Here is a 27,429-nt window from a genome sequence, read left to right as displayed (position 1 = left end):
CTAATGTGAATTCAACATGAAAGCAGAAAAATATATATTTACCATGTCATTGGATTTAAGTTAAATGTTGGGTAAAAAAACAATGAAATTCCCAAACGTGAAGGACTTCTTTCAAATCCAATCAGTTTTACACATTGATTCAATGCCATCACCCTTTCCCACCTGGGCAAAAGTAACACCTATGTGAGAATGCAACTGGATCCTGGACTTCCTGACAGACCGCCCCCAGATGGTAAGGGTAGGAAACAACACATCCGACATGCTGATCCTCAACACAGGGGCCCCTCAGACTTTCTGCGTGCTCAGACCCCTCCTGTACTCCCTGTTCACTCATGACTGCATGGCCAGGCACGACTCCAACACCATCATTTAAGTTTGCCGATGACACAACAGTGGTAGGCCTGATCACTGACAACGACGAGGCAGCGCATAGGGAGGAGGTCAGAGACCTCTCTGTGTGGTGCCAGGACGACAACCTCTCCCTCAATGTGATCAAGACCAAGGAGATGATTGTGGACTACAGGAAAAAGAGGTTTGAGCATGCCCCCATTCTCATCGACGGGAATGCAGTGGAGCAGGTTGAGAGCTTCAAGTTCCTTGGTGTCCACATCACCAACAAACGATCATGGTCCAAGCACACCAAGACAGTCGTGAAAAGGGCACGACAAAACCTATTCCCCCTCAGGAGACTGAAAATATCAGATCCTCAAAAGGTTTTACAGCTGCTCCATCAACCTGACTGGTTGCATCACTGCCTGGTATGGCAACTGCTCGGCCTCCGACCGCAAGGCACTACAGAGAGTAGTGTGAACTGCCTATTACATCACTGGGGCCAAGCTTCTTGCCATCCAGGACCTCTATACCAGGCAGTGTCAGAGGAAGGCACTAAAAATGGTCAAAGACTCCAGCCACCCTAGTCATAGACTGTTCTCTCTGCTACATCACGGCAAGCGGTACTGGAGCGCCAAGTCTAGGTCCAAAGGGCTTCTAAACAGCTTCTACCCCCAATCTGTGGAAAGAACTGAAAACTGCTGTTCACAAATGCTCTCCATCCAACCTCACTGAGCTCGAGCTGTTTTGCAAGGAGGAACGGAAAAAAATTTCAGTCTCTCGATGTGCAAAACTGATAGAAACATACCCCAGGCGACTTACAGCTGTAATCGCAGCAAAAGGTGGCGCTACAAAGTATTAACTTAAGGGGGCTGAATAATTTTGCACGCCCAATTTTTCAGTTTTTGATTTGTTAAAAAAGTTTTAAATATCCAATAAATGTCATTCCACTTCATGATTGTGTCCCGCTTGTTGATTCTTCACAAAAAAATACAGGTTTATATCTTTGTTTGAAGCCTGAAATGTGGCAAAAGGTCGCAAAGTTCAAGGGGGCCGAATACTTTCGCGAGGCACTGTACTACCTCGACTAACCGGAGCCCCCACACATTGACTATGTATCGGTACCCCCCCTGTATATAGTCTCGCTATTGTTATTTTACTGCTGCTCTTTAATTACATATCTCTTCTTCTTATCCATATTTGTTTTTAACTGCATTGTTGGTTAGGGGCTCGTAAGTAAGCATTTCACTGTAAGGTCTACTACACCTGTTGTATTTGGTGCATGTGACAAAACATTTGATTTTGATTAGATTTTTTTTTATTGGTTAAAATGACGTGGAAACAACGTTGATTCAACAAGTTTTTGCCCAGTGGGTAGGATTCAGTTATCATTCTTAAAGACGTCCTCCAGATATTTTTTTAAAGTACACAGTGGGGAGAACAAGTATTTGATACACTGCCAATTTTGCAGGTTTCCTACTTACAAAGCATGTAGAGGTCTGTAATTTTTTTCATAGGTACACTTCAACGCTGAGAGACAGAATCTAAAACAAAAATCCAGAAAATCACTTTGTATGATTAAGTAATTAATTAGCATTTTATTGCATGACATAAGTATTTGATACATCAGAAAAGCAGAACCTAATATTTGGTACAGAAACCTTTGTTTGCAATTACAGAGATCATACGTTTCCTGTAGTTCTTAACCAGGTTTGCACACACTGCAGCAGGGATTTTGGCCCACTCCTCCATACAGACCTTCTCCAGATCCGTCAGGTTTCGGGGCTGTCGCTGGGTAATACAGACTTTTAGCTCCCTCCAAAGATTTTCTATTGGGTTCAGGTCTGGAGACTGGCTAGGCCACTCCAGGTCCTTGAGATGCTTCTTACGGAGCCACTCCTTAGTTGCCCTGGCTGTGCGTTTCGGGCCGTTGTCATGCTGGAAGACCCAGCCACGACTCATCTTCAATGCTCTTTCTGAGGGAAGGAGGTTGTTGGCCAAGATCTCGCGATACATGGCCCCATCCATCCTCCCCTCAATACGGTGCAGTTGTCCTGTCCCCTTTGCAGAAAAGTTTCCCCAAAGAATGATGTTTCCACCTCCATGCTTCATGGTTGGGATGGTGTTTTGGGGGTTGTACTCATCCTTCTTCTCTCTCCAAACACGGCGAGTAGAGTTTAGACCAAAAAGCTCTATTTTTGTCTCATCAGACCACATGACCTTCTCCCATTCCGCCTCTGGATCATCCAGATGGTCATTGGCAAACTTTAGACGGGCCTGGACATGCGCTGGCTTGAGCAGGGGGACCTTGGGTGCGCTGCGGGATTTTAATCCATGACGGCATAGTGTGTTACTAATGGTTTTCTTTGAGACTGTGGTCCCAGCTCTCTTCAGGTCATTTACCAGGTCCTGCCGTGTAGTTCTGGGCTGATCCCTCACCTTTCTCATGATCATTGATGCCCCACGAGGTGAGATCTTGCATGGAGCCCCAGACCGAGGGGGATTGACCGTCATCTTGAACTTCTTCCATTTTCTAATAATTGCTCCAACAGTTGTTGCCTTCTCACCAAGCTGCTTGCCTATTGTCCTGTAGCCCATCCCAGCCTTGTGCAGGGCTACAATTTTATCCCTGATGTCCTTACACAGCTCTCTGGTCTTGGCCATTGTGGAAAGGTTGGAGTCTGTTTGATTGAGTGTGTGGACAGGTGTCTTTTATACAGGTAACGAGTTCAAACAGGTGCAGTTAATACAGGTAATGAGTGGAGAACGGAAGGGATTCTTAAAGAAAAAGTAACAGGTCTGTGAGAGCCAGAATTCTTACTGGTTAGTAGGTGATCAAATACTTATGTCATGCAATAAAATGCTAATTAATTACTTAAAAATCATACAATGTGATTTTCTGGATTTTTGTTTTAGATTCCGTCTCTCACAGTTGAAGTGTACCTATGATAAAAATTACAGACCTCTACATGCTTTGTAAGTAGGAAACACTGCCGATTTGGCAGGTTATCAAATACTTGTTCTCCCCACTGTATATAGTGCAAAGTACACACACTGAAGGTGTGCTATAATGACATACCTGGACCACCTCTTGAGTTCATGTAAATCATGTGTTAAAATAGGTGAAAAGGAGAACTGGATTGTCACTTTAATGCTGTGGTTGTTGTCTCCTCCCACAGTTCTGACGTACATTCTCTCGCGGCACTGTTCTGTGGCCCCTCACACCCCCAGGGTCCTCCTATTTGGGCCCCCTGGCTCAGGCAAGAGTTTGCAGGCGAAACTTATCTCTCAGAAATACAACATTGTCAATCGTAAGTTTTCACCCAGAACAGTCCTTCACTGTCCCTCTCAATGTGTTCCCCATATTATTGCCTTTACCTGGCTCTATAAAATAGTCATTGATTGAATTTGTACTATGATTATGGCGTTAAATTCAAAATTGGCTTTAGAAGTACTTCTTATGATACAACTTTTTAATGTTATTTTGACATAAAGTATATTTTGCCATGTTCTCTAGAGTAGCCACAGAAACTGACAGAATGTGGTTATATTAAGTGCAGTTTTCCTCACTCCCAGTTTGCAAACCAGAGAAATGATTTAATACTGTAGATGTATGCCTGAAGTGCTGGAGAATAGAGCCAAAATTAAAATTGTAGCTTCACTGTCCAAATATATATGGCGAGGACTGTATGTACAGTATATGATATATATTTGTTTAGACACAAACATGATTAAAATGTTCTGTTTTGACATGGAGTCTTATGTCACTGCCATTTTTTTGCACAGACTTTCATTTTCCATCCTCCATCTCTCCTTGTTTACTGTGTATGGTTGCATCCCAAATGCAAGCTATTCCTATTTAATTCCTATTTAGTGCACTACTTTTGACCAAGACCGCTCTAGGGAATAGGGTGCCGTTTGGGACGCAGCCTACAGGAGCTGTCATTTTTCCTATTCTGTTTATTCCCTGTCTGAAAGGTTACATTGTGTATTCTGTTTATTTCAACATGAATGTCTCCCCTTTCTTGTCCCGACTCTCCGCTTCCCTTGTAGTTTGCTGCGGTGAGCTTCTGGAGGCGGTTTCTGCAGACTCGACCAATATGGGAGAACTCATTAAACCTTACTTGGAATCTGGACAACAAGGTACACAGCTAGTCATACAAGAGGGTGCACTCATACTCACATGCTCACACACACCTTTGTGGCCATACAATTTACCTGGTTCCTCCTTCAATTAGTTGCTTTTAGTATCAGAGCCTGCATGTAAACAGTGTTACAGGGGGGAGTAAAAATGGAGACCCTGTATCCCTGCCCATGCAATAGTAATGAACAGCTCTGGAATGGCTAGAGTCGTTTGCCCAAAATAATTAGATTAGCTCGGTTAGCTCGGGCTACTCATCATCAGACAATTCTCTGATGTGAATAATAACTAAGGAGACATTCTCTAGTACTACATTTCCAAATAGTTCGAATCAGGTTTTGATCTGGGTTGTGTGTCTCATCTTGATTGGAAAAAGATACATATTTCTGTCAGTTTTTATTTATTTAATTGTTTTGCTACTTTGAAATAACATCCTGTGGAAAATAATATTAGGCGGCTGCCATTTAGCTGGGGCTACTGCTCCACTCTAGAGGGTGTATGTAACTGCCAAAGCGTGCCAATCACTGCAGTGCCCAGGGCTTGTGTCTGGGCCACTCGCCTTGAGCAACTTTTTATTAATTGAATTAACATCCCCCGGGGAGTGGGCTCCATGCAGATGTGTCGAGATTGTGCCGCCAATGCATACGGAGTTCAAGCCTAATGAAGGCCTTGACTCGCACACTTATCCCTCACACGCGCACACACACAAACACACATTTGCACATACACATGCATAGGCTACACAAACATACACACACACACACACACAGGCTTAATCTGGGTCTGGTGGGAAAATGACCCATAGAGTCCATTTGCAACTATTTACGACCAGAAGAACCACTGCTGGCCACAGTGGGAACCAACTCACATTCTTATTGTTACCAATGTACATATTGGAGTGGAGAATATGCATGGAATATGTTAATTGTTGTGTTCAACTTCTTGTATTTTGTTGTACTACTGGGCTTTATGTTATCCAGTGAGAGAAGGCGGCTTTTGCTATTTGAAGACATCTCTTTCTCCCTAATCCCTCCCTACATCACTCTCCCTCTCTGTGACAGTGAGAATTGCAGGGAAAGAAGCTTGCTTAAGTAATTTACAAGTTGATTAATAGACACCGGGGTATAATTAGGGTATGGTGAGATTGTGGCTAGTGTAAGCAGTACAGTGCTTTAGGGATTTGGAGAGCCACATTAAGGAAATAGGAAATGGTGTTATGGAGGAGTGGATGGAAAGGAGGGAGTGGAAACGAAGGGAGAAGAAGAAACCTTTTCAGGCTGCCTGATGTTTGAAGACGTTTCTGCAGGAAGGAGAAGCTCAGATTGTTTGTTGTGGAAATTGGACATTTCAATCCATCAACTTACATTTTTCCCAGGCTTCTTCATGGTCCCCTTGGGTTTTGCTCTTATTTTTTCTCAAATAATATAATTATATTTGTATTACCTACCCCCCTTTTCATTTTATGCTATTTTCTCTCTACCTTTCACACATACTTTCCTTCTCCCACCTCCACCCACTGTTTTTCTTCTCTTGTTAAAAGGCACTTATTCACCTTACTTTTGGAATGCCATCATCAACATAAATAAATAATAATTAAACTTATGCTGCCTGTCATGCTGCAGCTAGCTGATTTCAGAGTGAAAGGTGTGTGGAGTGTCTTCAAGAAATGTAAACATGAATTTGTCTGATTCCAACTTAATTATTTTGTTGCCAGATACATCCCTCCTTGGTTCATTCCTCCTTGATTTAGAAGAAAATGCATGTAGTGATAAAATCCTGTCTCTGAAGATATAGCCTACACTTAATAGGCATGTTTATTTTTGGAAACAAGACAGATTTCTGGCTCAAGGTGCAATAAGTGTGGTGGAAAAAACAAGACCAAATAGAAAGTACAGAGGGGGATAAATTATACCAGACAAGTTAACATAAAGGTTGATATCCATTTTTTGGGGGGGGGGGATTTGCATCACAAGCCTTGTCAGAAAGGAAGAGCACATGTATAAGAATCCTCTGGACCCAATCTGCTGATATGATCATAAAGCCAGGAATTAGACTAATCAATTAAATGTTCTATTTCTAAATGAAAAGATTATTAAAGAGTAGGCTATAGTGTTTATTCAGGAAATTCCTGAAGAATCCACAAAAACAGAAGTAATGAGAGAAATATGTTCATCGTGAATACGTCCGTAGAAAACACAAATTGATAGATACAGTATAAGCAATGGTTCTATCACATCTTACACCAATCCAGGCATGTCAAAAAAGGGATCTCTGTCAGATGTCTGATCAGGAAGGATGCATTCTTAAAGTCTTCTTAAGAATTCTGAAAGAACAAGACCAGAGTCTCTTAAGGGAGTGTGTTATGTGTGTCCCTGTGTTTCCTTAGTGCCTGATAGTATGGTGCTGCAGATCCTGACGGAGCGTCTCAGCAGGCTGGACTGTACCACACGAGGCTGGGTGCTGCATGGCTTCCCCAGAGACCTGGAGCAGGCAGAGAAACTCCAGGAGTCCAACTTCATCCCCAGCAGGTAGGCCTATTTACCTCTAGCTCTGGTCCAGGGTGTTAATGCCTGTTCCTCTACTAACGCCTCTAGTTGCATAGGCCACACGTTGGAACCCAAGCTAATTTACCTCTAGATCCCATAGAGCAGTGGTTCCCAAACTTTTTATAGTCCCATACCCCTTCAAACATTCAACCTCCAGCTGTGTACCCCCTCTAGCACCAGGGTCAGCGCACTCTCAAATGTTGTTTTTTACCATCATTGTAAGCCTGCTACACCCACACTATAAGAATGAGTGTGAGTTTTTGTCACAACCCAGCTCGTGGGAAGTGACAAATTGCTCTTATAGGACCAGGGCACAAATAATAATAATAAATAATTTGTCTCTTTATTTAGCCATCTTACATATAAAACTTTATTTGTTCATCTAAAATTGTGAATAACTCACCACAGGTTAATGAGAAGGGTGTACTTGAAAGGATGCACATAACTCTGCAATGTTGGAAGGTATTGGAGAGAGTCTCTGTCTTAAATAATTTTCCACACACAGTCTGTGCCTGTATTTAGTTTTCATGCTAGTGAGGGCCGAGAATCCACTCTCACATAGGTACGTGGTTGCAAAGGGCATCCGTGTCTTAACAGCACGATTTGCCAAGGCAGGATACTCTGAGCGCAGCCCAATCTAGAAATCCGGCAGTGGCTTCTGATTAAATAAAATTTTCACAGAACCGCTTGTTGCAATTTCAATGAGGCTCTCTTGTTCAGATATAGGTAAGTGGACTGGAGGCAGGGCATGAAAGGGATAATGAATCCAGTTGATTGTGTCATCCTTTTCGGAAAGTACGTAATTGCGCACCCAACTCACTCAGGTGCTTCGCTATATCACATTTGACATTGTCCGTAAGCTTGAGTTCATCTGCACACAAATAAATCATACAACGATGAAAACAATGAAAAGACCTGTGTTAATGCAAACAGAGAAGAGCTCCAACTTCTTAATCATAGCTTCAATTTTGTCCCGCACATCCTAGATTCAGATCATTCAGGTCAGAAAAACATCAGCCAGATAGGCCAGTCGTGTGAGAAACTCATCATCATGCAAGCGGTCAGACAAGTGAAAATTATGGTCAGTAAAGAAAACTTTAAGCTCCTCTCTCAACAAAAAAAAACATGTCAATACTGCGCACTTCTGTATGTTGTAAAATCGTTACATGGTCGCTGCCCATACCATTGCATAGTGCAGAAATACATGAGAGTTCAGGGGCCTTGCTTTAACAAAGTTAACCATTTTCACTGTCGTGTCTAAAAATTTCTTTCAAGCGGTCAGGCATTCCTTTGGCAGCAAGAGCCTCTCGGTGGATGCTGCAGTGCACCCAAGTGGCGTCGAGAGCAACTGCTTGCACACGTGTTACTACTCCACTATGTCTCCCTGTCATGGCTTTTGCGCCATCAGTACAGATACCAACACATCTTGACCACCAAAGTCCATTTAATGTCACAAAGCTGTCCAGAACTTAAAAAATATCCTCTCCTGTTGTCCTGGTTTCCAGTGGTTTGCAGAAGAGGATGTCTTCCTTAATTGACCCCCCCCCATAGAGGTAACAGACATATAACAGGATCTGTGCCATGCCTGCCACATATGTTGACTCATCCAGCTGTAACGCATAGAATTCACTGGCTTGTATTCGAAGCAGGAATTGTTGAAACAAAACATGCCAATTTGAAAATAAGCCACGGCAGTTTTTTGAGAATTAAGACGACTTTCGAGTAGTAAGACATGTATAAAATCAACAGATAACATCAAAAGAAGGGGCTAGAAGCGTCGTATATGGTGAGCTACTGAGTGGCCAGGACAGGCAATTGTGGAGGACTTAGGTCCAATGTCCCTGTCTGTTGTTCGGTGCTTTCCCGCCTAAGGGGTCGGTAGCTCTTCGGCTGCATCAGATTCACAACTGTCAGTGTCCATGCTAGCTGGGATAACAACAAATGTAGAATTACTGATGTTAGCATTGGATGTGCTCGTGAAACCAGAACAACTTGTGTCATCGACAGGTGCAGGTGTAGTACTGCTGGTAGTAGCAGTACTACCAGTAGAGCTGGTAAGTGTTTCTATGGACGCGTGACTTACTTTTTTTTAACCATTCATCCATTTTCAAGCAAACGGAATGAGCAGCAGCTACGTTTGGCTGCATATGGACCGTTAGTGGATTTCCCGCGAGAGAGTAACGGTTAATGTGATTGGATGTTAATTATTTGACGAGGCTACCTGCATTTGACTTTGTTGTTATTTCGCTGAACATTAGATGGTTTCATTTTTTAATTTTTTTTTTAATGTTTTTTTTTTTAAGTTTAAAAAAGTAAAGCTGGCCGCCATTTGACTCTGGAGCAGTGAAAATGCGTTCTGTAGAGTGATGAATCACCCTTCACCATCTGGCAGTCCGACGGACAAATCTGGGTTTAGTGGATGCCAGGAGAACGCTACCTGCCCCAATGCAGTGCCAACTGTAAAGTTTGGTGGAGTAGGAATAATGTTCTTGGGCAGTTTCTCATGGTTCGGGCTAGACCCCTTAGTTCCAGTGAATGGAAATCTACAGCATACAATGACATTCTATATGATTATATGCTTCCAACTTATGCTTCCAACTATGCTTCCAACTTTTTTAAGGAAAGGACCTTTCCTGTTTCAGCATGACAATGCCCCTGTGCTCAAACGAAGTCCATACAGAAATTATTTGTCGAGATCGGTGTGGAAGAACTTAACTGGCCTGCACGATTACAGCCTCGAGTCTTCTTGAGTATGATGTTACAAGCTTGGCACACCTGTATTTGGGTGGAGTGCTGCGGAGATGGTTGTCCTTCTGGATGGTTCTCCTATCTCCACAGAGGAACTCTGTCAGAGTGACCATCAGGTTCTTGGTCATTCCCCGACTAAGGCCCTTCTCCCCCGATTGCTCAATTTGTCCGGGTGACCAGTTCTAGGAAGAGTCTTGGTGGATCCAACACGGTGGCCTCCATCCAAGAATGATGGAGGCCACCGTGTTCTTGGGGACCTTCAGTGCTGCAGAAATGTCTTGGTACCCTTCCCCAGATCTGTGCCTCAACACAATCCAGTCTCGGACAATTCCTTCAACGTCATGGCTTGGTTTTTGCTCTGACATGCACTGCCAACTGTGCGTCTTTCCAAATCATGTCCAATCAATTGAATTTACCACCGGTGGACTCCAATCAAGTTGTAGAAACATCTCAAGGATGATAAACAGGATGCATCTGAGCTCAATTTCGAGTCTCATAGCAAAGGGTCTGAATACAGTACTGAATACTGTTTTTGCTTTGTCATTATGGGGCATTGCGTGTATTCAAAAAATATTGAATACATTTTATAATAAGGCTGTAATGTAGCAAAATGTGGAAAAATTAAAGGGGTCTGAATACTTTCCAAATGCACTGTACGTACCTCTGGATGCAGATCACCCGCCACGGAGACTCCATTTACTCCAAAGTACTCTATCCTACCCCCTCGGATCTGATGGCACTCTCTGGCTTTGTACCAAATGGCACCCTATTCCCATGATATACAGTGCACTACTTTTGTAGGCACTGGTCAAAAGTAGTGCAATAAATAGGGTGTCATTTGGAATGCCAACTCTTTCTGTGGGTAGTGTGGGTATGTACCAAGTGGAAATTAAATGAGGTCATTATGGGTGTAAAGATATTGCTAGTGGCGTATTGTGGACTGGCCCAGTTGAGGGCTCACAGGTCAGTGCTCCGTTGGTAGCTTGGTCCTAAACTTGTTTGTGCTGTCATGTCAACTCCTTGTCATTCATCATGACAATTCTAGGCTATTCTTCACTCATTGTCATGACACTTCGACTATTCCTCCACCCAGGCTATTCGGTTGACACAGAGCCAGGGATGGTCATAATTCCTCCAAGGTGTACTCCTCTTTATCTAACCGTGCCAGAAACAGAGGAACTATGCTGTTGGAAATGCTGTGGAATTGAACCCTTATTGTTGCCTGTACAGGTGTACAGATCCTTTCTGTGTCCACGAAGGATTCTATATCATTCCTTCCCCAGTGTAATCAAACATTAATCGTGTTTATCTTCATTGTGTACACACACATTGTGTTCCTTCTCACTGGGCAGAAACTGGTTGAACTGCCTTTGTTTTGTTTCTTTATTTACTAGCATTACGAAGGAAATAAATTCCTCAAATTAACTTTTAACAAGGCACACCTGTTAATTGAAATGCATTTCAGGTGGCTACCTCATGAAGCTGGTTGAGAGAATTCCAGGAGTGTTGCAAACTATGGCTACTTTGAAGAATCTCAAATATAAAATACACTGCTCAAAAAAATAAATGGAACACTTATTAAACAACACAATGTAACTCCAAGTCAATCACACTTCTGTGAAATCAAACTGTCCACTTAGGAAGCAACACTGATTGACAATAAATTTCACATGCTGTTGTGCAAATGGAATAGACAGGTGGAAATTATAGGCATTTAGCAAGACACCCCCAATAAAGGAGTGGTTCTGCAGGTGGGGACCACAGACCACTTCTCAGTTCCTATGCTTCCTGGCTGATGTTTTGGTCACTTTTGAATGCTGGCGGTGCTTTCACTCTAGTGGTAGCATGAGACTGAGTCTACAACCCACACAAGTGGCTCAGGTACTGCAGCTCATCCAGGAGGGCACATCAATGCGAGATGTGGCAAGAAGGTTTGCTGTGTCTGTCAGCGTAGTGTCCAGAGCATGGAGGCGCTACCAGGAGACAGGCCAGTACATCAGGAGACGTGGAGGAGGCCGTAGGAGGGAAACAACCCAGCAGCAGGACCGCTACCTCTGCCTTTGTGCAAGGAGGAGCAGGAGGAGCACTGCCAGAGCCCTGCAAAATGACCTCCAGCAGGCCACAAATGTGCATGTGCCTGCTCAAATGGTCAGAAACAGACTCCATGAGGGTGGTATGAGGGCCTGACGTCCACAGGTGGGGGTTGTGCTTAGAAAACACAGATTGGCAAATTCGCCACTGGCGCCCTGTGCTCTTCACAGATGAAAGCAGGTTCACACTGAGCACATGTGGCAGACGTGACAGTCTGGAGACGCCGTGGAGAACGTTCTGCTGCCTGCAACATCCTCCAGCATGACCGGTTTGGCGGTGGGTCAGTCATGTTGTGGGATGGCATTTCTTTGGGGGGCCGCACAGCCCTCTGTGCTCGCCAGAGGTAGCCTGACTGCCATTAGGTACCGAGATGAGATCCTCAGATCCCTTGTGAGACCATATGCTGGTGCGGTTGGCCCTGGGTTCCTCCTAATGCAAAACAATGCTAGACCTCATGTGACTGTCAGCAGTTCCTGCAAGAGGAAGGCATTGATGCTATGGACCGCCCGTTCCCCAGACCTGAATCCAATTGAGCACATCTGGGACATCATGTCTCGCTCCATCCACCAACGCCACGTTGCACCACAGACTGTCCAGGAGTTGGCGGATGCTTTAGTCCAGGTCTGGGAGGAGATCCCTCAGGAGACCATCCGCCACCTCATCAGGAGCATGCCCAGGCGTTGTAGGGAGGTCATACAGGCACGTGGAGGCCACACACACTACTGAGCCTCATTTTGACTTGTTTTAAGGACATCAAAGTTGGATCAGCCTGTAGTGTGGTTTTCCACTTTAATTTTGAGTGTGACTCCAAATCCAGACCTCTATGGGTTGATAAATGTGATTTCCATTGATACATTTTGTGTGATTTTGTTGTCAGCACATTCAACTATGTAAAGTATTTAATAAGAATATTTCATTCATTCAGATCTAGGATGTGTTATTTTAATGTTCCCTTTATTTTTTTGTGCAGTGTATATTTTGATTTGTTTAACACTTTTTTGGTTACTAAATTATTCCATATGTGTTATTTCATAGTTTTGATGGTACTGTATACAAATAATATCTAAAGAAATCCACTCACACAGACACAAACACACTACTTGTCTACACGCCCCTTGCACAGTCTTCACATTTTGTTGCCTTAAAATGTCATCTAAAAATGGATTACATTTTTTGTTGTTGTAATCAAATCCAAAGCAAGTCAATGGAGAGTGAGGCATGTTACAGCATTCTCCCTCGTTCTATCCCTCTCTCACAAGCACATGTGTGTACACACATCCAACCATTATTGTTTTTACAAATACAGGTCTTTGAAGTTTCTGGGAACTGTAGACTTGTTATTTTTACCTTTTCCTGTGGAATGTGTGGGTTGTTCATGTTATGAGTTTAATCACTTTTTAACTGCACCCTTTTTTATTTGAACGAAACATTCCATACCTTTTTGTCCATGGTAGAAGGGGCTGAAAGTGCTGAAAGATGACCATTTTGCATACCACACTCTACCATGAAACAACCGTTGCACACCTGTGTGTGTGTATATCTGTGGTGTGTGTATACACGTGTGCTTGTGATTTGCTTATACTGTGTAATATTCCCTAGGAGTGTGTGTAGATAGATAGATAGATAGATGTCCAAATCTTAATAATTGTCTATGTTTAAGAAAGAGAGAAAACGCTGTAAAAAAAGACTCTCCAGTCTCCATTGAATTTACTTACACTGCGTATACTCCAGGGGTGTGAGAGAGGGAGAACGTGTGGATTTCTTTAGATATTGTTTTTATATACAGTATATATACTACATTACCAAAATTATATGGACACCTGCTCGTCGAACATCTCATTCCAAAATCATCTTCATTAATATTGAGTTGGTCCCCACTTTTCTGCTACAAGAGCCTCCACTCTTCTGGGAAGGCTTTCCACTAGATGTTGGAAAATTGCTGCGGGGACATGCTTCCATTCAGGCACAAGAGCATTAGTGAGGTCGGCAACAGTTGTTGGGCGATTAGGCCTGACTCGCAGTCGGCGTTCCAATTCATCTCAAAGGTGTTTGATGGGGTTTAGGTCAGGGCTTTGTGCAGGCCAGTCAAGTTCTTCCACACCGATCTCGAAACCATTTCTGTATGGACCTCGCTTTGTGCATGGGGGCATTGTCATGCTGAAACAGGAAAAGGCCTTCCTCAAACTATTGCCACAAAGTTGGAAGCACAGAATCGTCTAGAATGTCACTGTGTGCTGTAGCGTTAAGATGCCCCTTCACTGGACCTAAGAGGCCTAGCCGGAATCATGAAAAACAGCCTCAGTCCGTTATTCCTCCTCCATTATACTTTAGTTGGCACTGTGCATTCAGGCAGATGGCGTTCTCCTTGCATTCGCCAAACCTAGATTAGTCCGTCACTGCCAAATGAGTTGTCATTTGAAGCATGGTGAAGCATGAGTCATCAGTCCAGAGAAAGCGTTTCCACTGCTCGAGAGTCCAATGGCGGCGAGCTTTACACCACTCCAGTCAACACTTGGCATTGTGATCTTAGGCTGCTCGGCCATGAAAACCCATGTCGTGACGTTCTATTGATTGTGACGACTGCTGTTCATCGAATGATTAACTGTTCCTAATTATGTGATTAAATGAATCAGGCAATTATTAACTCATTAACTTGGGGCACCATGGGGAAGTTTGGTTTTATTGAGTTTATTTCCCAAATTAACAAAAAAAAACAAATTCTGAATATCGATTTTACAACAGTCACTAATTAATTAGTTTCCTCTACAGTCTCATCCTGAACGACGCATAATCCGGGAATCTACACAAACCCGAGTCCCACTAAATAAGCCCTACCACACCAATTGAGTTGATGATTTATTTACTAACAAGCTAAAATGATAATATAAGGTTCACACACACACACACAGTCTACGCTATTGATTAGAACTTAGTACAATGAAACAGGTCCCTAGCGGACCAACACAATATGACACGTGTTACACAAAATGGTGATTTCAAAGAGAGTGAAAGAGTGAGTGTGCACAAGAGAAAGGCGCACTTGGGTAAATTTGTAAACTATTCTTAGTGTAACCCTAACCTTGCCCCGAAATGCCGCTCTTATGGATCAGAATATAATGATGTAATTACGTGTCGAAGGTCTCCGATGGTGTATCTCCTCTGGTGACAAAGTTCCTCCTCCTCCTCTGATGGCGGCACTGTTGTTACAGGGTGTAACTCTCTGATAGGGCACTGACATCGTGTGGACATTCTCTTCGTGGTCTGTTTCCTCGTCCTTGTTCTGAAAGGGCGTCTTCTGAGTACGGTCAGCCGTGTAGCTCAGGGCTCCAGCGTAGGAATGAAAGCAGTGTAGACACCCGATTCCTTGGAGAGTGGTGTCATGACGTTGTTTTAGTTCATGTGACGACTGTTGCTCATCGAATGATTAAAGGTTTCTAATTGCGTGATTAACTGAATCAAGCAATTATTAAGTCATTAACCTGGGGCACCATGGGAAAATTAGTTTTGAGTTTCTATTTCCCAAATTAACTCAAAGAATATCAGAATATCGATTTTACAGCCGTCATTAATTAATCAGTTTCCTCTACAGTCTCATTCTGAACGTCGCATAATCCGAGAATCTGCACCGACCCAGGTCTCACCGATGAGTTCGTACCACACAAATCTTAGTTGAGTATTTATTTACTAGAAAGCTAAAATGATGACAAAAACACATTCTAGGCTATTTATTAGAACTTAGTATAACGAGCCAACACACTATGGCGCGTGTTACCCTAAATGGGGATTTAAAAGAGAGAGAAAGTACACGAGAGAAATATACATTTGGGTGCATTTGTCAGCTATGCTTATTTTAACCCTAGCCTTGCCCCAAACTGCTGCTCTTATTATGGGTCAGAATATAATGATGTAATTACGTGTGGGAGGTCTCAGATGGGAAGCTAAGCGTGGGTCGCTTCTCAATGACGCAACTCTCTGGTCGTCCTCACGATGTCAGTGTCCTTTTGGTCTGATTCCTCGCCCTTGCTCTGGGAGGGCTCTTCTGAGGACAGACCGCTCTGTAGCTCAGGGCTCACAGCGTAGGAATGAAACAGTGTAGATACCACGATTTGATTGAGAGTGGAGGTTAGGTGGTAGCATGGGTAGAAAAAGATTTCTTTGTCTTCAACCTTGGGTTGAGTTTTGGGTTCGTTGACTTTTTAGACCTCGGCTGCAGCTTGGGTCACTTAGTCTGATATGTTAATTCTTCACTCACATGTCTTATACCCTCGGGTCAGAAGTGAGCGTAACCGCCTTTAGGGCAATTCTTTGGCCGTTACCAAATTAAGAGGCAAGGTCTAGATTTGACTCGAATCCAATTTTAGACACAACGTACAATGTATAAACACCAAGCATATCCTAGGAAAACTCTTACAATTACAATGTTTTCGTAATAACGTCATCTATTAACCTTTAATAACAAAACAAAAATGACATACATTTTCATATTCCATCTACATTTACATTTACATTTAAGTCATTTAGCAGACGCTCTTATCCAGAGCGACTTACAAATTGGTGCATTCACCTTGACATCCATCGTCATGACCACCATTGTGGCTGACGTAAACCATTGTTCCAAAGTCCCTTTATTGCATGTTTAATGTTCTGAGGCTGGTTTTCCATAGTGAGAGAACACAGGAATGTTGTCTGTGGCCTAAGGTTTACCATGGGCGTGAGGGGTCATAAAACCCCCACATCTTCAGACCCCTATATCTCTCCCCCTTTGTTTGGGTTGAGAGATAATATCTAGGGTTGTGGTCTCCTGTAACCTGACCTGATCAGGACAGTCATAACAGTGGTAACCGGGTGGTCCTGTTTGAATTCACCCTCTTAGACACTTCTACTCATCCGTAGCATAGATTGTTTTAAGGTTCCTTTGTCTTCCCTTTGTGTCCTTCAACCTCATGTTGCGTTTTGGGGTTACAACTAATCCGACCTTGGCTGCAGCTCATGGTCACATGGTCTGATATGTTAATTCTTAACTGTTTTATACTTTCGGGTCAGAAATGTGCTTTTCCGCCTTTAGTGCAAGTTCTCTGGGCGTAACTCGTTATGAGGCAAGGTCTCGATCCAATTTAGACAATAACTTCACACTTCATCTTTACAAAAACATTCTCTTTATCTGGACATTTTCCACACAACGTACAGTATGCAAACATCAGGTTCATATTGTGAAAACTCTTCAAGTTAATGTTTATATTTTAACGTCATCGTTTAACGTTTAATAACATAACAAAAACGACATTAATTTTCATATTCCATCTATCGTCACTACAACCATTTTGGCTGACGAAACATATTGTCCCAAAGTCCATTTATTACATGTTACTGTTCTGAGGTAGGTTCTCCGTAGGCCCATCATACATTCCATTCCTCCATACTGAGAGGACAAAGGATTTTGTCTGCTGCCTTAAGATTTACAATGGGCGGGAGGTGTCATAAAAAAAAACACCTCCATACCTCTCGATTTCTCCCCCTCTGGTGGGTGTGAGAGATGTCTCTGTAGGATTGTGGTCCATGGAAACCTGACCCAAACTGGCCAATGATGACACCCATTTCATGAAGCTCCAGACGAACCATTCTTGTGCTTATGTTGCTCCCAGAGGTAGTTTGGAACTCGGTAGTGATCCTTGCAACCGAGGACCAACGATTTTTACACGCTACGTGCTCAGCACTTGGCGGTCCCGGTCTGTGAGCTTGTGTGGTCTACCACTTTGCGGGTGAGCTGTTGTAGCACCTAGACGTTTCCACTTTACAATAACCGTACTTACAGTTGACCGGGGCAGCTCTTACAAGGGCATAAGTTCTCTTCAGAAAGGCTGTTCTACTGCCAATGTTAGTCATGCAATCTCCATACACAATCTGTTAAATTTTATACACCTGTCAGCAACGGTTGTGGCTGAAATACCCAAATCCACTCATTTGAAAGGGTGTCCACAAGTATTCAGACCCCTTGACTTTTTCCACATTTTGTTACGTAACAGCCTTATTCAAAAATGGTATACATTTAAAAAACATCCTCAATCTACACACAATGCCCCATAATGACAAAGGAAAAAATATATTACAAGTAAAAAAATCTGAAATACCTTATTTACATAATATTTACATTGCTATGAGACTCGAAATTGAGCTCAGGTGCATCCTGTTTCCATTGAGATGTTTCTACAACTTCATTGGAGTCCACCTGTGGTCAATTCAATTGATTGGACATTATTTGGAAACGCACACAAGAACCACCAAGACTCTTCCTAGAGCTGGCCGCCTGGCCAAACTGAGCAATCGGGGGGGAAGGGCCTTGGTCAGGGAGGTGAGGGAGCTGAGTTCCTCTGTGGAGATGGGAGAACCTTCCAGAAGGACAACCATCTCTGCAGCACTCCACCAATCAGACCTTTATGGTAGAGTGGTCAGACTGAAGCCACTCCTCAGTACAAAGGCTCATGACAGCCCCCTTGGAGTTTGCCAAAAGGCACCTAATGGACTCAGACCATGAGAAATAAGATTCTCTGGTCTGATGAAACCAAGATTGAACTCTTTTGCCTGAATGCCAAGCGTCAGGTCCTGAGGAAACCTGGCACCATCCCTACGGTGAAGCACGGTGGTGGCAGCATCATGCTGTGGGGATGTTTTTCAGCAGCAGGGACAAGGAGACTACTCCGGATTGAGGGAAAGATGAACGGAGCAAAGTACAGAGAGATCTTTGATGAAAACCTGCTTAGGACCGCAGACTGGGGCGAAGGTTCACCTTCCAATAGGACAACGACCCTTAGCACACATCCAAGACAACGCAGGAGTGGCTTCGGGACAATCTCTGAATGTCCTTGAGTGGCCCAGCCAGAGCCCGGATTCGAACATCTCTGGAGAGAGGGCCAAAATCCCTGCTGCAGTGTGTATGATCTCTGTAATTGCAAACAAAGGTTTCTGTACCAAATATTAGGTTCTGCTTTTCTGATGTATCAAATACTTATGTCATGCAATAAAATGCAAATTAATTACTTAAAAATCATACAATGTGATTTTCTGGATTTTTATTTTAGATTCCGTCTCTCACAGTTGAAGTGTACCTATGATAAAAAAAATACAGACCTCTACATGCTTTGTAAGTAGGAAACACTGCCGATTTTGCAGGTTATCAAATACTTGTTCTCCCCATTGTATATGGCATATTTGGGCAATTTTATTGTGTTCTCCAGACGCCTCAAACATTTTAAGCCATCATTGAGCTTTATGCTAGGCCTTACACGAGTTTAAACAATCAGTCTTTGTGAACAGTGAAATATGCATGAAGATTTGTGACACGCAGATAAAGCAGGGCAATTAGCCATGTAATCCTAGAGAGCTGTGGACAAATGTCAGCTTGAGCCTTCCTCTTTCTACCCCAACCCCTCTCTCACTCAGATGTATTTTAACTATCCAGCAGACCGTATCAAATTAACACTTCCTCTAATTGGCTTATAAATAATACAACAGGGCCTGCATTCTAATTTAATCAGTGGTAAACATTGCCAAGGCGGGCTGTAAAGAATATCCCCTTCATTAATTTCTTAATTTGGGTAAGATGGAATGGGGGGAAATAAGGACAGGGGGTTGGGAGGGGGGGGTGGGTGGTTCTGGTTCTAGACAGGAGGATGAGTGGAGCCTCTTGGTTTAGTTGAGGAGGCCTGCGTCCCAAATGGCACCCTACTTCCCAGTGCACTACTTTTGACCAGAGCCCAAAGTGCATTATATAGTGTATAGGGTGCCATTTTGGTATGCAGACAGGGTCTTTGTGCAGAAAAGAGGTACTTGTACAGTGTGTACGTTCCTCACTCATCAAATTTAGGTTATATACCCACATGCCTAAAACACAAAGACAGAAATGCATGTACATTCATTCAAGTGTGCACACACACTTTACGTTTCTTTCCAATTTTTCCCCATATTTCCGCTTGTGAGCACTCTTGTTTATGTAAGTCATTTGTTTTAGAGCATCAAGCTGTTCCACAAACAACACCCAATGTAAATGATCTCTTCCCTTACAACCCCCCTACCCAGACTGACTCTCCTATCAGTCTTTTTTTTTTATCTTCTTGGTTTAACCATGAATATTTCATGTAGTGGCATAAATATTAATTCTAATAGCTTTGCAGAGTAGTTTTTATTTTTATTTTTTTAAGACAAATATTCATAAAAAATTCAAGACACTCTTCTCCCAAATAATTGACCATAGTCAGACACACAAACACACACACACACACACACACACACACGCACAAAGCTTTCTCCGAGGCATACATTTAAAATCTTCGTCTAGAAATGTTTTACAGTGGAGATTGACAGCTCTGTGACATGTTGTTCAGTATGTGCCAGTCAGGACATCCCACAGTCTCTTAATCTGTAACAGTTAGGAACACTTGGGGAACATCATGGAATGGAAGGCATATCAAAGGGCTTTAGTAGGCCTATATACTGTATCACACACAGTATATTCCGAGGAGTGTGTGTGTGTGCCATTGATCCTTTGTAATTTGAAATGTTCCAAATGGTCCTTCTATATACTCTCCTCTTGAAGTAAATGTAAAACATTTATGATACGGTGAATGCAGTCAAGAACACCATCCTATGATCCTCCAGAGACCACTATGGGGCCGGTGTTTAGAAGGGGATGACGGGGACTAGGGGGCGAGGACACTTAGCATGGTGTTCCTCCACCTGACCACACCATTAGAGGCACTTTACGTAAGCAGCAGTGTGTCCTGGGAGAGACACGTGTGGACATTCCCGCGATTATTAAGTTGTGCCTGCTCAGGAGACCGTCATGATCCATTCACTTTCTCTTAGCTGCCCTCATGATTATTTCAGTTAGGCACAGTGATATTCAGGCATTAACATTATTGTTTTTATGGGACATTTCGAAGACAAAATCATTTAGGAGTAGTAAATATGCATACCAACCGGCATCTTCTTTCAAGTGGAAGTAAAGGGAAGAGAAATGGTCTCTACGTGATTGTTCCTTGACGATCCCAAACTGGCCACTGGCTTATATGGCTTACTTTGGGGTTTTATATCAAGAAAGGTGACTGGTCATCATTGTTTGTCTGGAGGAAATATATTGTATATTTATCTAACAATATATTGTGACAAACCTCTTCATGTATTGTGACAAACCTCTTCAAGATTAGTAGAGTTTCACAAATTAAGCTGGAAACCGTCACCAAAATAACCCCAGAGTGAGAGTTCTTTCGAACAGGACAGTACCTGTGTGTTTCCCTGTCCTGGTCCACCCAGGCCTCTGGTGAGGTCAAGGATAGCAGGGTTCGGTACACAAATTGGGTTCTCGGTAGGTCCAGGTCCAAACGCCAACAAGTAAGTCCAAACAGTCCAGCTCATACACGGTAAATTCAGCTGATATACACTGCTCAAAAAATAAATGGAACACTTATTAAACAACACAATGTAACTCCAAGTCAATCACACTTCTGTGAAATAAAACTGTCCACTTAGGAAGCAACACTGATTGACAATAAATTTCACATGCTGTTGTGCAAATGGAATAGACAACAGGTGGAAATTATAGGCAATTAGCAAGACACCCCCAATAAAGGAGTGGTTCTGCAGGTGGGGACCACAGACCACTTCTCAGTTCCTATGCTTCCTGGCTGATGTTTTGGTCACTTTTGAATGCTGGCGGTGCTTTCACTCTAGTGGTAGCATGAGACGGAGTCTACAACCCACACAAGTGGCTCAGGTAGTACAGCTCATCCAGGAGGGCACATCAATGCGAGATGTGGCAAGAAGGTTTGCTGTGTCTGTCAGCGTAGTGTCCAGAGCATGGAGGCGCTACCAGGAGACAGGCCAGTACATCAGGAGATGTGGAGGAGGCCGTAGGAGGGAAACAACCCAGCAGCAGGACCGCTACCTCCGCCTTTGTGCAAGGAGGAGCAGGAGGAGCACTGCCAGAGCCCTGCAAAATGGCCTCCAGCAGGCCACAAATGTGCATGTGTCTGCTCAAACTGTCAGAAACAGACTCCATGAGGGTGGTATGAGGGCCCGACGTCCACAGGTGGGGGGGGGGTTGTGCTTACAGCCCAACATCGTGCAGGACGTTTGGCATTTTCCAGACAATACCAAGATTGGCAAATTTGCCACTGGCGCCCTGTGCTCTTCACAGACGAAAGCAGGTTCACACTGAGCACATGTGACAGTCTGGAGACGCCATGGAGAACGTTCTGCTGCCTGCAACATCCTCCAGCATGACCGGTTTGGCGGTGGGTCAGTCATGGTTTCAGTGTGGCATTTCTTTGGGGGGCCGCACAGCCCTCCATGTGCTCGCCAGAGGTAGCCTGACTGCCATTAGGTACCGAGATGAGATCCTCAGACCCCTTGTGAGACCATATGCTGGTGCGGTTGGCCCTGGGTTCCTCCTAATGCAAGACAATGCTAGGCCTCATGTGGCTGGAGTGTGTCAGCAGTTCCTGCAAGAGGAAGGCATTGATGCTATGGACTGGCCCGCCCGTTCCCCAGACCTGAATCCAATTGAGCACATCTGGGACATCATGTCTCGCTCCATCCACCAACGCCACGTTGCACCACAGACTGTCCAGGAGTTGGCGGATGCTTTAGTCCAGGTCTGGGAGGAGATCCCTCAGGAGACCATCCGCCACCTCATCCGGAGCATGCCCAGGCATTGTAGGGAGGTCATACAGGCACGTGGAGGCCTCACACACTACTGAGCCTCATTTTGACTTGTTTTAAGGACATTACATCAAAGTTGGATCAGCCTGTAGTGTGGTTTTCCACTTTAATTTTGAGTGTGACTCCAAATCCAGACCTCCAAGGGTTGATAAATTTGATTTCCATTGATAATTTTTGTGTGATTTTGTTGTCAGCACATTCAACTATGTAAAGAAAAAAGTATTTAATAAGAATATTTCATTCATTTAGATCTAGGATGTGTTATTTTAGTGTTCCCTTTATTTTTTTGTGCAGTGTATATTGTCTCTTTCTCTGTGGTTCACAGATCCTTTCAGCCCTTCCCCTCTCTCTTCCTGGTTTGTCTTGACCCGTTATCTGTGGGTCGGCCCCACTTTCTGAGCGTTCCCCTTGCTTCTGGGAATAGTAGTTTTGGCGGTCAGACATTTTGTGATCTGTAGTTCTGATCGGGGTGGCCATTTTAGTGAGAGGGCAGAGCCCGTCTATTAGTTCTGCTCTCACATATCTGCCATTTATTACTCAACCCCCTTCTTTGGCACACATCCCCCTAGATTCGACCCCTAGGTTGAGCTACCGGAGCAAAATATGCGTGCTTGCGGGATAACCCAACCACATTTTCCATTTCCTTCTCTGCTCTGGGTTTAAGTCAAAGTGAAACGGTTGGAGACTCAAAAACCACCGCATCACCCGAGCGTTCTTCTCTTTAGCCCTATGCATCCAAGTGAGTGGGGCATGGTCACTGATGAGGGTGAAGTGGCGCCCTAGCAGGTAGGATTTCAGGCTTTCTATAGCCCAATTTACTGCCAGCGCCTCTTTCTCAACGACTGAGTAGTTGGCCTCCCGTGGTTCCAGCTTCCTGCTTAAAAACAGGATGGGGTGTTCCACCCCTTCTACCTCTTGGGATAGCACGGCTCCCAAGCCGACCTCTGAGGCATCCGTCTGAACCACGAACTCTCGCTCAAAGTCTGGTACCACCAGCACTGGATTACAGCAGAGTGCCTCCTGTAATGTTCTAAATGCTTTGGTGGCCCTTTCTTTTTAAACATCAAAACATTTTACCATGTTTGGTCCTCTGGTTCTAGTCATGTCGGTGAGTGGGGGCGGCCACTGTGGCATAACTTGGAATGAATTTCCGGTAGTAACTGGTCAACCCTAGGAAGGCTCGAACCTGCTTCTTATTTACTGGTTTCGGCCATCCTCTAATTGCTTCCACCTTCTTACGTTGGGGTTTGATTAACCCTCTTCCCACGGTGTATCCCAAATACTCTGTTTCCTCTAACTCCACGTAAAAATTGGCAGGTTTTGCCGTGAGAAGGGTTCGCCGTGCCTTCCTAAGGGCGTCTAACACTGCCTGTACCCGGGTGAAGTGGGATTCCCAATCTGGGCTGTAGATCCCCATGTCATCTAAATAGGCTGCGGCATACGCTTGGTGCGGTTTTAGGACCTTGTCCATTGGCTGTTGAAAGGTGTCTGGGGCCCCGTGTAAGCCGAATGGCATGACTGTGTTTTGAAACAAACCGTCAGGGGTTGCAAAGGCTGTCTTTTCTTTGGCTCTGGGGGTCAGAGGAATTTGCCAGTAACCTTTGGTTAGGTCCAGGGTCGTAATGTACCGAGCTTTACCAATTTTCTCCAGCAGTTCATCTACTCGGGGCATGGGGTAGGCATCGAACTTGGAGATTTCATTGACCTTCAGAAAGTCGTTACAGAACCGCAAAGACCATCACAATTGGGCTAGACCACTATGTGACTCTTCGACCACACCAGCTGCCAACATTTTCTCTGTCTCTGTTCTAATTGCGGCCTGTCGAACCTCCGGTACCTGATATGGCCTCATGCTCACTTTTCTCCCTGGTATGGAAACAATATCATGAGCCATAACCTCAGTTCGGCCTGGCACCTCTGAAAACAAGTCTGAAAACAAGTCTTTACTTCCTGTACTTGTGCTGGAGACAGAGTAGGTGAAATATTTACTTTGGCTGTCTCCTGAGTGGGTGTGGGGTACATGACCATTAGTGGTATGCGGAGAAATGTTTTTAGACCTATCCTAAAATGAACCTAATATTAAGCTTGTACAGCTAATTACAGTCCTTGCAACTATTTCTGGATGGATATCTAATGTTCATTTTCTTTCTCGCCATAGGGTCTTCTTTTTGGAGATGACAGACGATGTGGCCATCGAGAGAGTCACTCTGAGGTCAATCGACCCTGTCACTGGGGAGAGGTGAGTCATGCGACGCAGTCATTGCTCGGGCTTATGGGGATGTTGACCCTATGACATAGACAGTGGCTGCATTCCAAACTCTTAACCTCTTGAACCTCTGGGGGCAGTATTTCATTTTTGGATGAAAAACGTTGCCGTTTTAAACAAGATATTTTGTCACGAAAAGATGCTCGACTATGCATATAATTGACAGCTTTGGAAAGAAAACAACTCTGACGTTTCCAAAACTGCAAAGATATTATCTGTGAGTGCCACAGAACTGATGCTACAGGCGAAACCAAGATGAAACTTCAAACAGGAAATGAGCCAAATTTGAGGCGCTGTTTTCCATTGTCTCCTTATATGGCTGTGAATGCGCCCTGAACGAGCCTCAGTTCTGCCGTTTCCCCAAGGTGTCTGCAGCATTGTGATGTGTTTGTAGGCATATCATTGGAAGATTGGCCATAAGAGACTACATTTACCAGGTGTCCGCCCGGTGTCCTTTGTCGAAATTGGTGCGTAATCTCCAGCTGCACGCATTCATCCATGTGATTCAGAGGAGAGAGGAGACTTCCACGAACGATATATCATCGAAGAGATATGTGAAAAACACCTTGAGGATTCATTCTAAACAACGTTTACCATGTTTCAGTCGATATTATGGAGTTAATTTGGAAAAAAGTTCGGCGTTTTGATGACTGAATTTTAGTTTTTTTTTTGGTAGCCAAACGTGACGAACAAAACGGAGCGATTTCTCCTACACAAAGAATCTTTCAGGAAAAACGGAACATTTGCTATCTGAGAGTCTCCTCATTGAAAACATCCGAAGTTCTTCAAAGGTAAATGATTTTATTTGAATGCTTTCTTGTTTTTGTGAAAATGTTGCATGCTGAATGCTACGCTAAATGCTACGCTAGCTATCAATACTGTTACACAAATGCTTGTTTTGCTATGGTTGAAAAGCATATTTTGAAAATCTGAGATGACAGTGTTGTTAAAAGACACCCTCTCCCCTCAGCCTTCAAATTAGGTGGACACTTCTGATGACATATCATGATGTCTGACGAGTTGACACTTGCAGGGCAAGGGCCGAGGGAAGAATGAATACATTTTAAATGGACCGCTCCTGACCGGAAATTTGTCACTTGTTTTCAGTCATCATGGAACTGTTGTGAGTGCCTTATATGCACTACAATCAATTATGATTGCATTTCATATCTTGACTAGAAGACCACTCATCCGCAGACATCGAATGTTAGCCATCCTACTATATCAGGAAAATCGAAAGTTACAATCTGTAAGTGTGACGTCAGGGTAGCAAAATGTCTAACTTATTTACATTCCTTTTAACTTATACTTGTATGTTGACTTCTCCATATTAATGTTGGTTTTAAGTTTTGGCTGAATTTTTTAGTAGATGTACAATCATCGCGAATTGAATTATGGGTGGTTTCAGGTCCCGGAGTGAACATAATTGTACACTCGCAAACTCCATTTAAAACGAGGGCTGAGGGGCTTATGTTGCAAACTTCTCTTGCTTGGCTAATAATTTGGACCGACGACAAATATGGCCGCGGGTATTCCCCTAAGGGCATAAGGCGAGGTGGATGAGGGTGTGTCTTTTATGAGTTTGAAACACAGTCTGTGTCCCAAATGTTACCATAAGACCCATAGGGTTCTGGTCAAAAGTAGTCCACTATATAGAAAAGAGGGTGCCATTAAATGGGGATGTTCCCATAGTCTGATGTACAAAGTTCTCTGTTGTTTATTCCTCGTCCTTTGTTATTCTTAGTCTTTCTTTTTGCCCGACAGATACCACTCACTGTATAAGCCAGCCCCCAGTCCTGAGGTGCAGACCCGTCTGCAGTTCAATCCCAAGGACTCCGAGGCCCAACTGCTCCAGCAGCTAAAGGAGTACTGGGCCAATGCTTCCTCCCTGCAGGACCTCTACCCTGAGGCGGTGCATATCAACGCTGACCAGGACCCACACACCGTCTTTGAGTCCCTAGAGAGTCGTCTAGTCGGACGTCTTCAAAACGACTCCTGAATTCTAATCGAGACCCCCACCCACCCTCATGATTTTTACATTAACACAAGGAGAGTGAAGATCCTCTTTAGTTAGTATAACGTATTGGAATCTTAATTGTAGAAATAAAAGGAGTTTATTGTTCAAACCCACTGAAGCCGTCATCGTTGTCATTTGTTTCCGCATCCACTTTGTCTGTGGCCTCCTGACCAGTGGTATAAACTTCTTTTAAATACTTTAAAGTACTACTGAAGTAGTTTTTTGGGGTATCTGTACTTTTTAAAACTTTTTTCTTCACTACATCCCTAAAGAAAATTAATGTACTTTTTACTCCATACATTTTCCCTGACACCCAAAAGTACTTGACAGGAAAATGGTCCAATTCACACACTTATCAAGAGAACATCTCTGATCCTCCCTACTGCACCTGATCTGGCGGACTTACTAAACACAAATGCTTTGTTTGTAAATTATGTCTGAGTGATGGAGTGTGACCCTGGCTATCCGCACACACAAAAAAAAAAAAATTATGTCTGTTTTGCTTAATATAAGAAATTTGAAATGATTTGTACATTTACTTTTGATACTTAAGTATAATTAAAACCAAATCCTTTTA

At 43.6% G+C, this 27,429-nt stretch overlaps 1 protein-coding gene across 4 annotated transcripts in view; it reads left to right on the top strand.

Annotated features, from left to right (window-relative positions):
* The window catches only part of ak8 (adenylate kinase 8), a 69,900-nt gene extending 42,935 nt beyond the window's left edge, over nucleotides 1–26,965 (top strand). For 3 of the 4 annotated variants that reach the window (XM_029638585.2, XM_029638583.2, XM_029638584.2), the window contains 5 exons: nucleotides 3,510–3,641; nucleotides 4,384–4,473; nucleotides 6,858–6,999; nucleotides 24,728–24,808; nucleotides 26,600–26,965. In XM_029638585.2, coding sequence (XP_029494445.1) covers nucleotides 3,510–3,641; nucleotides 4,384–4,473; nucleotides 6,858–6,999; nucleotides 24,728–24,808; nucleotides 26,600–26,834 — 680 coding nt within the window. In that variant the 3' untranslated portion in view covers nucleotides 26,835–26,965. The remainder of the gene's footprint in view (nucleotides 1–3,509; nucleotides 3,642–4,383; nucleotides 4,474–6,857; nucleotides 7,000–24,727; nucleotides 24,809–26,599) is intronic. The other variant, XM_029638586.2, reaches the window with a different exon arrangement.
* Nucleotides 26,966–27,429: the final 464 nt, after the last annotated feature.

The sequence above is a fragment of the Oncorhynchus nerka genome, linkage group LG27, assembly GCF_034236695.1.
Source record: "Oncorhynchus nerka isolate Pitt River linkage group LG27, Oner_Uvic_2.0, whole genome shotgun sequence".
Lineage (NCBI taxonomy): Eukaryota > Metazoa > Chordata > Actinopteri > Salmoniformes > Salmonidae > Oncorhynchus > Oncorhynchus nerka.
The sequence above is the reverse complement of the archived record's forward strand: the minus strand, read 5'-3'. Positions and strand labels throughout refer to the sequence as shown.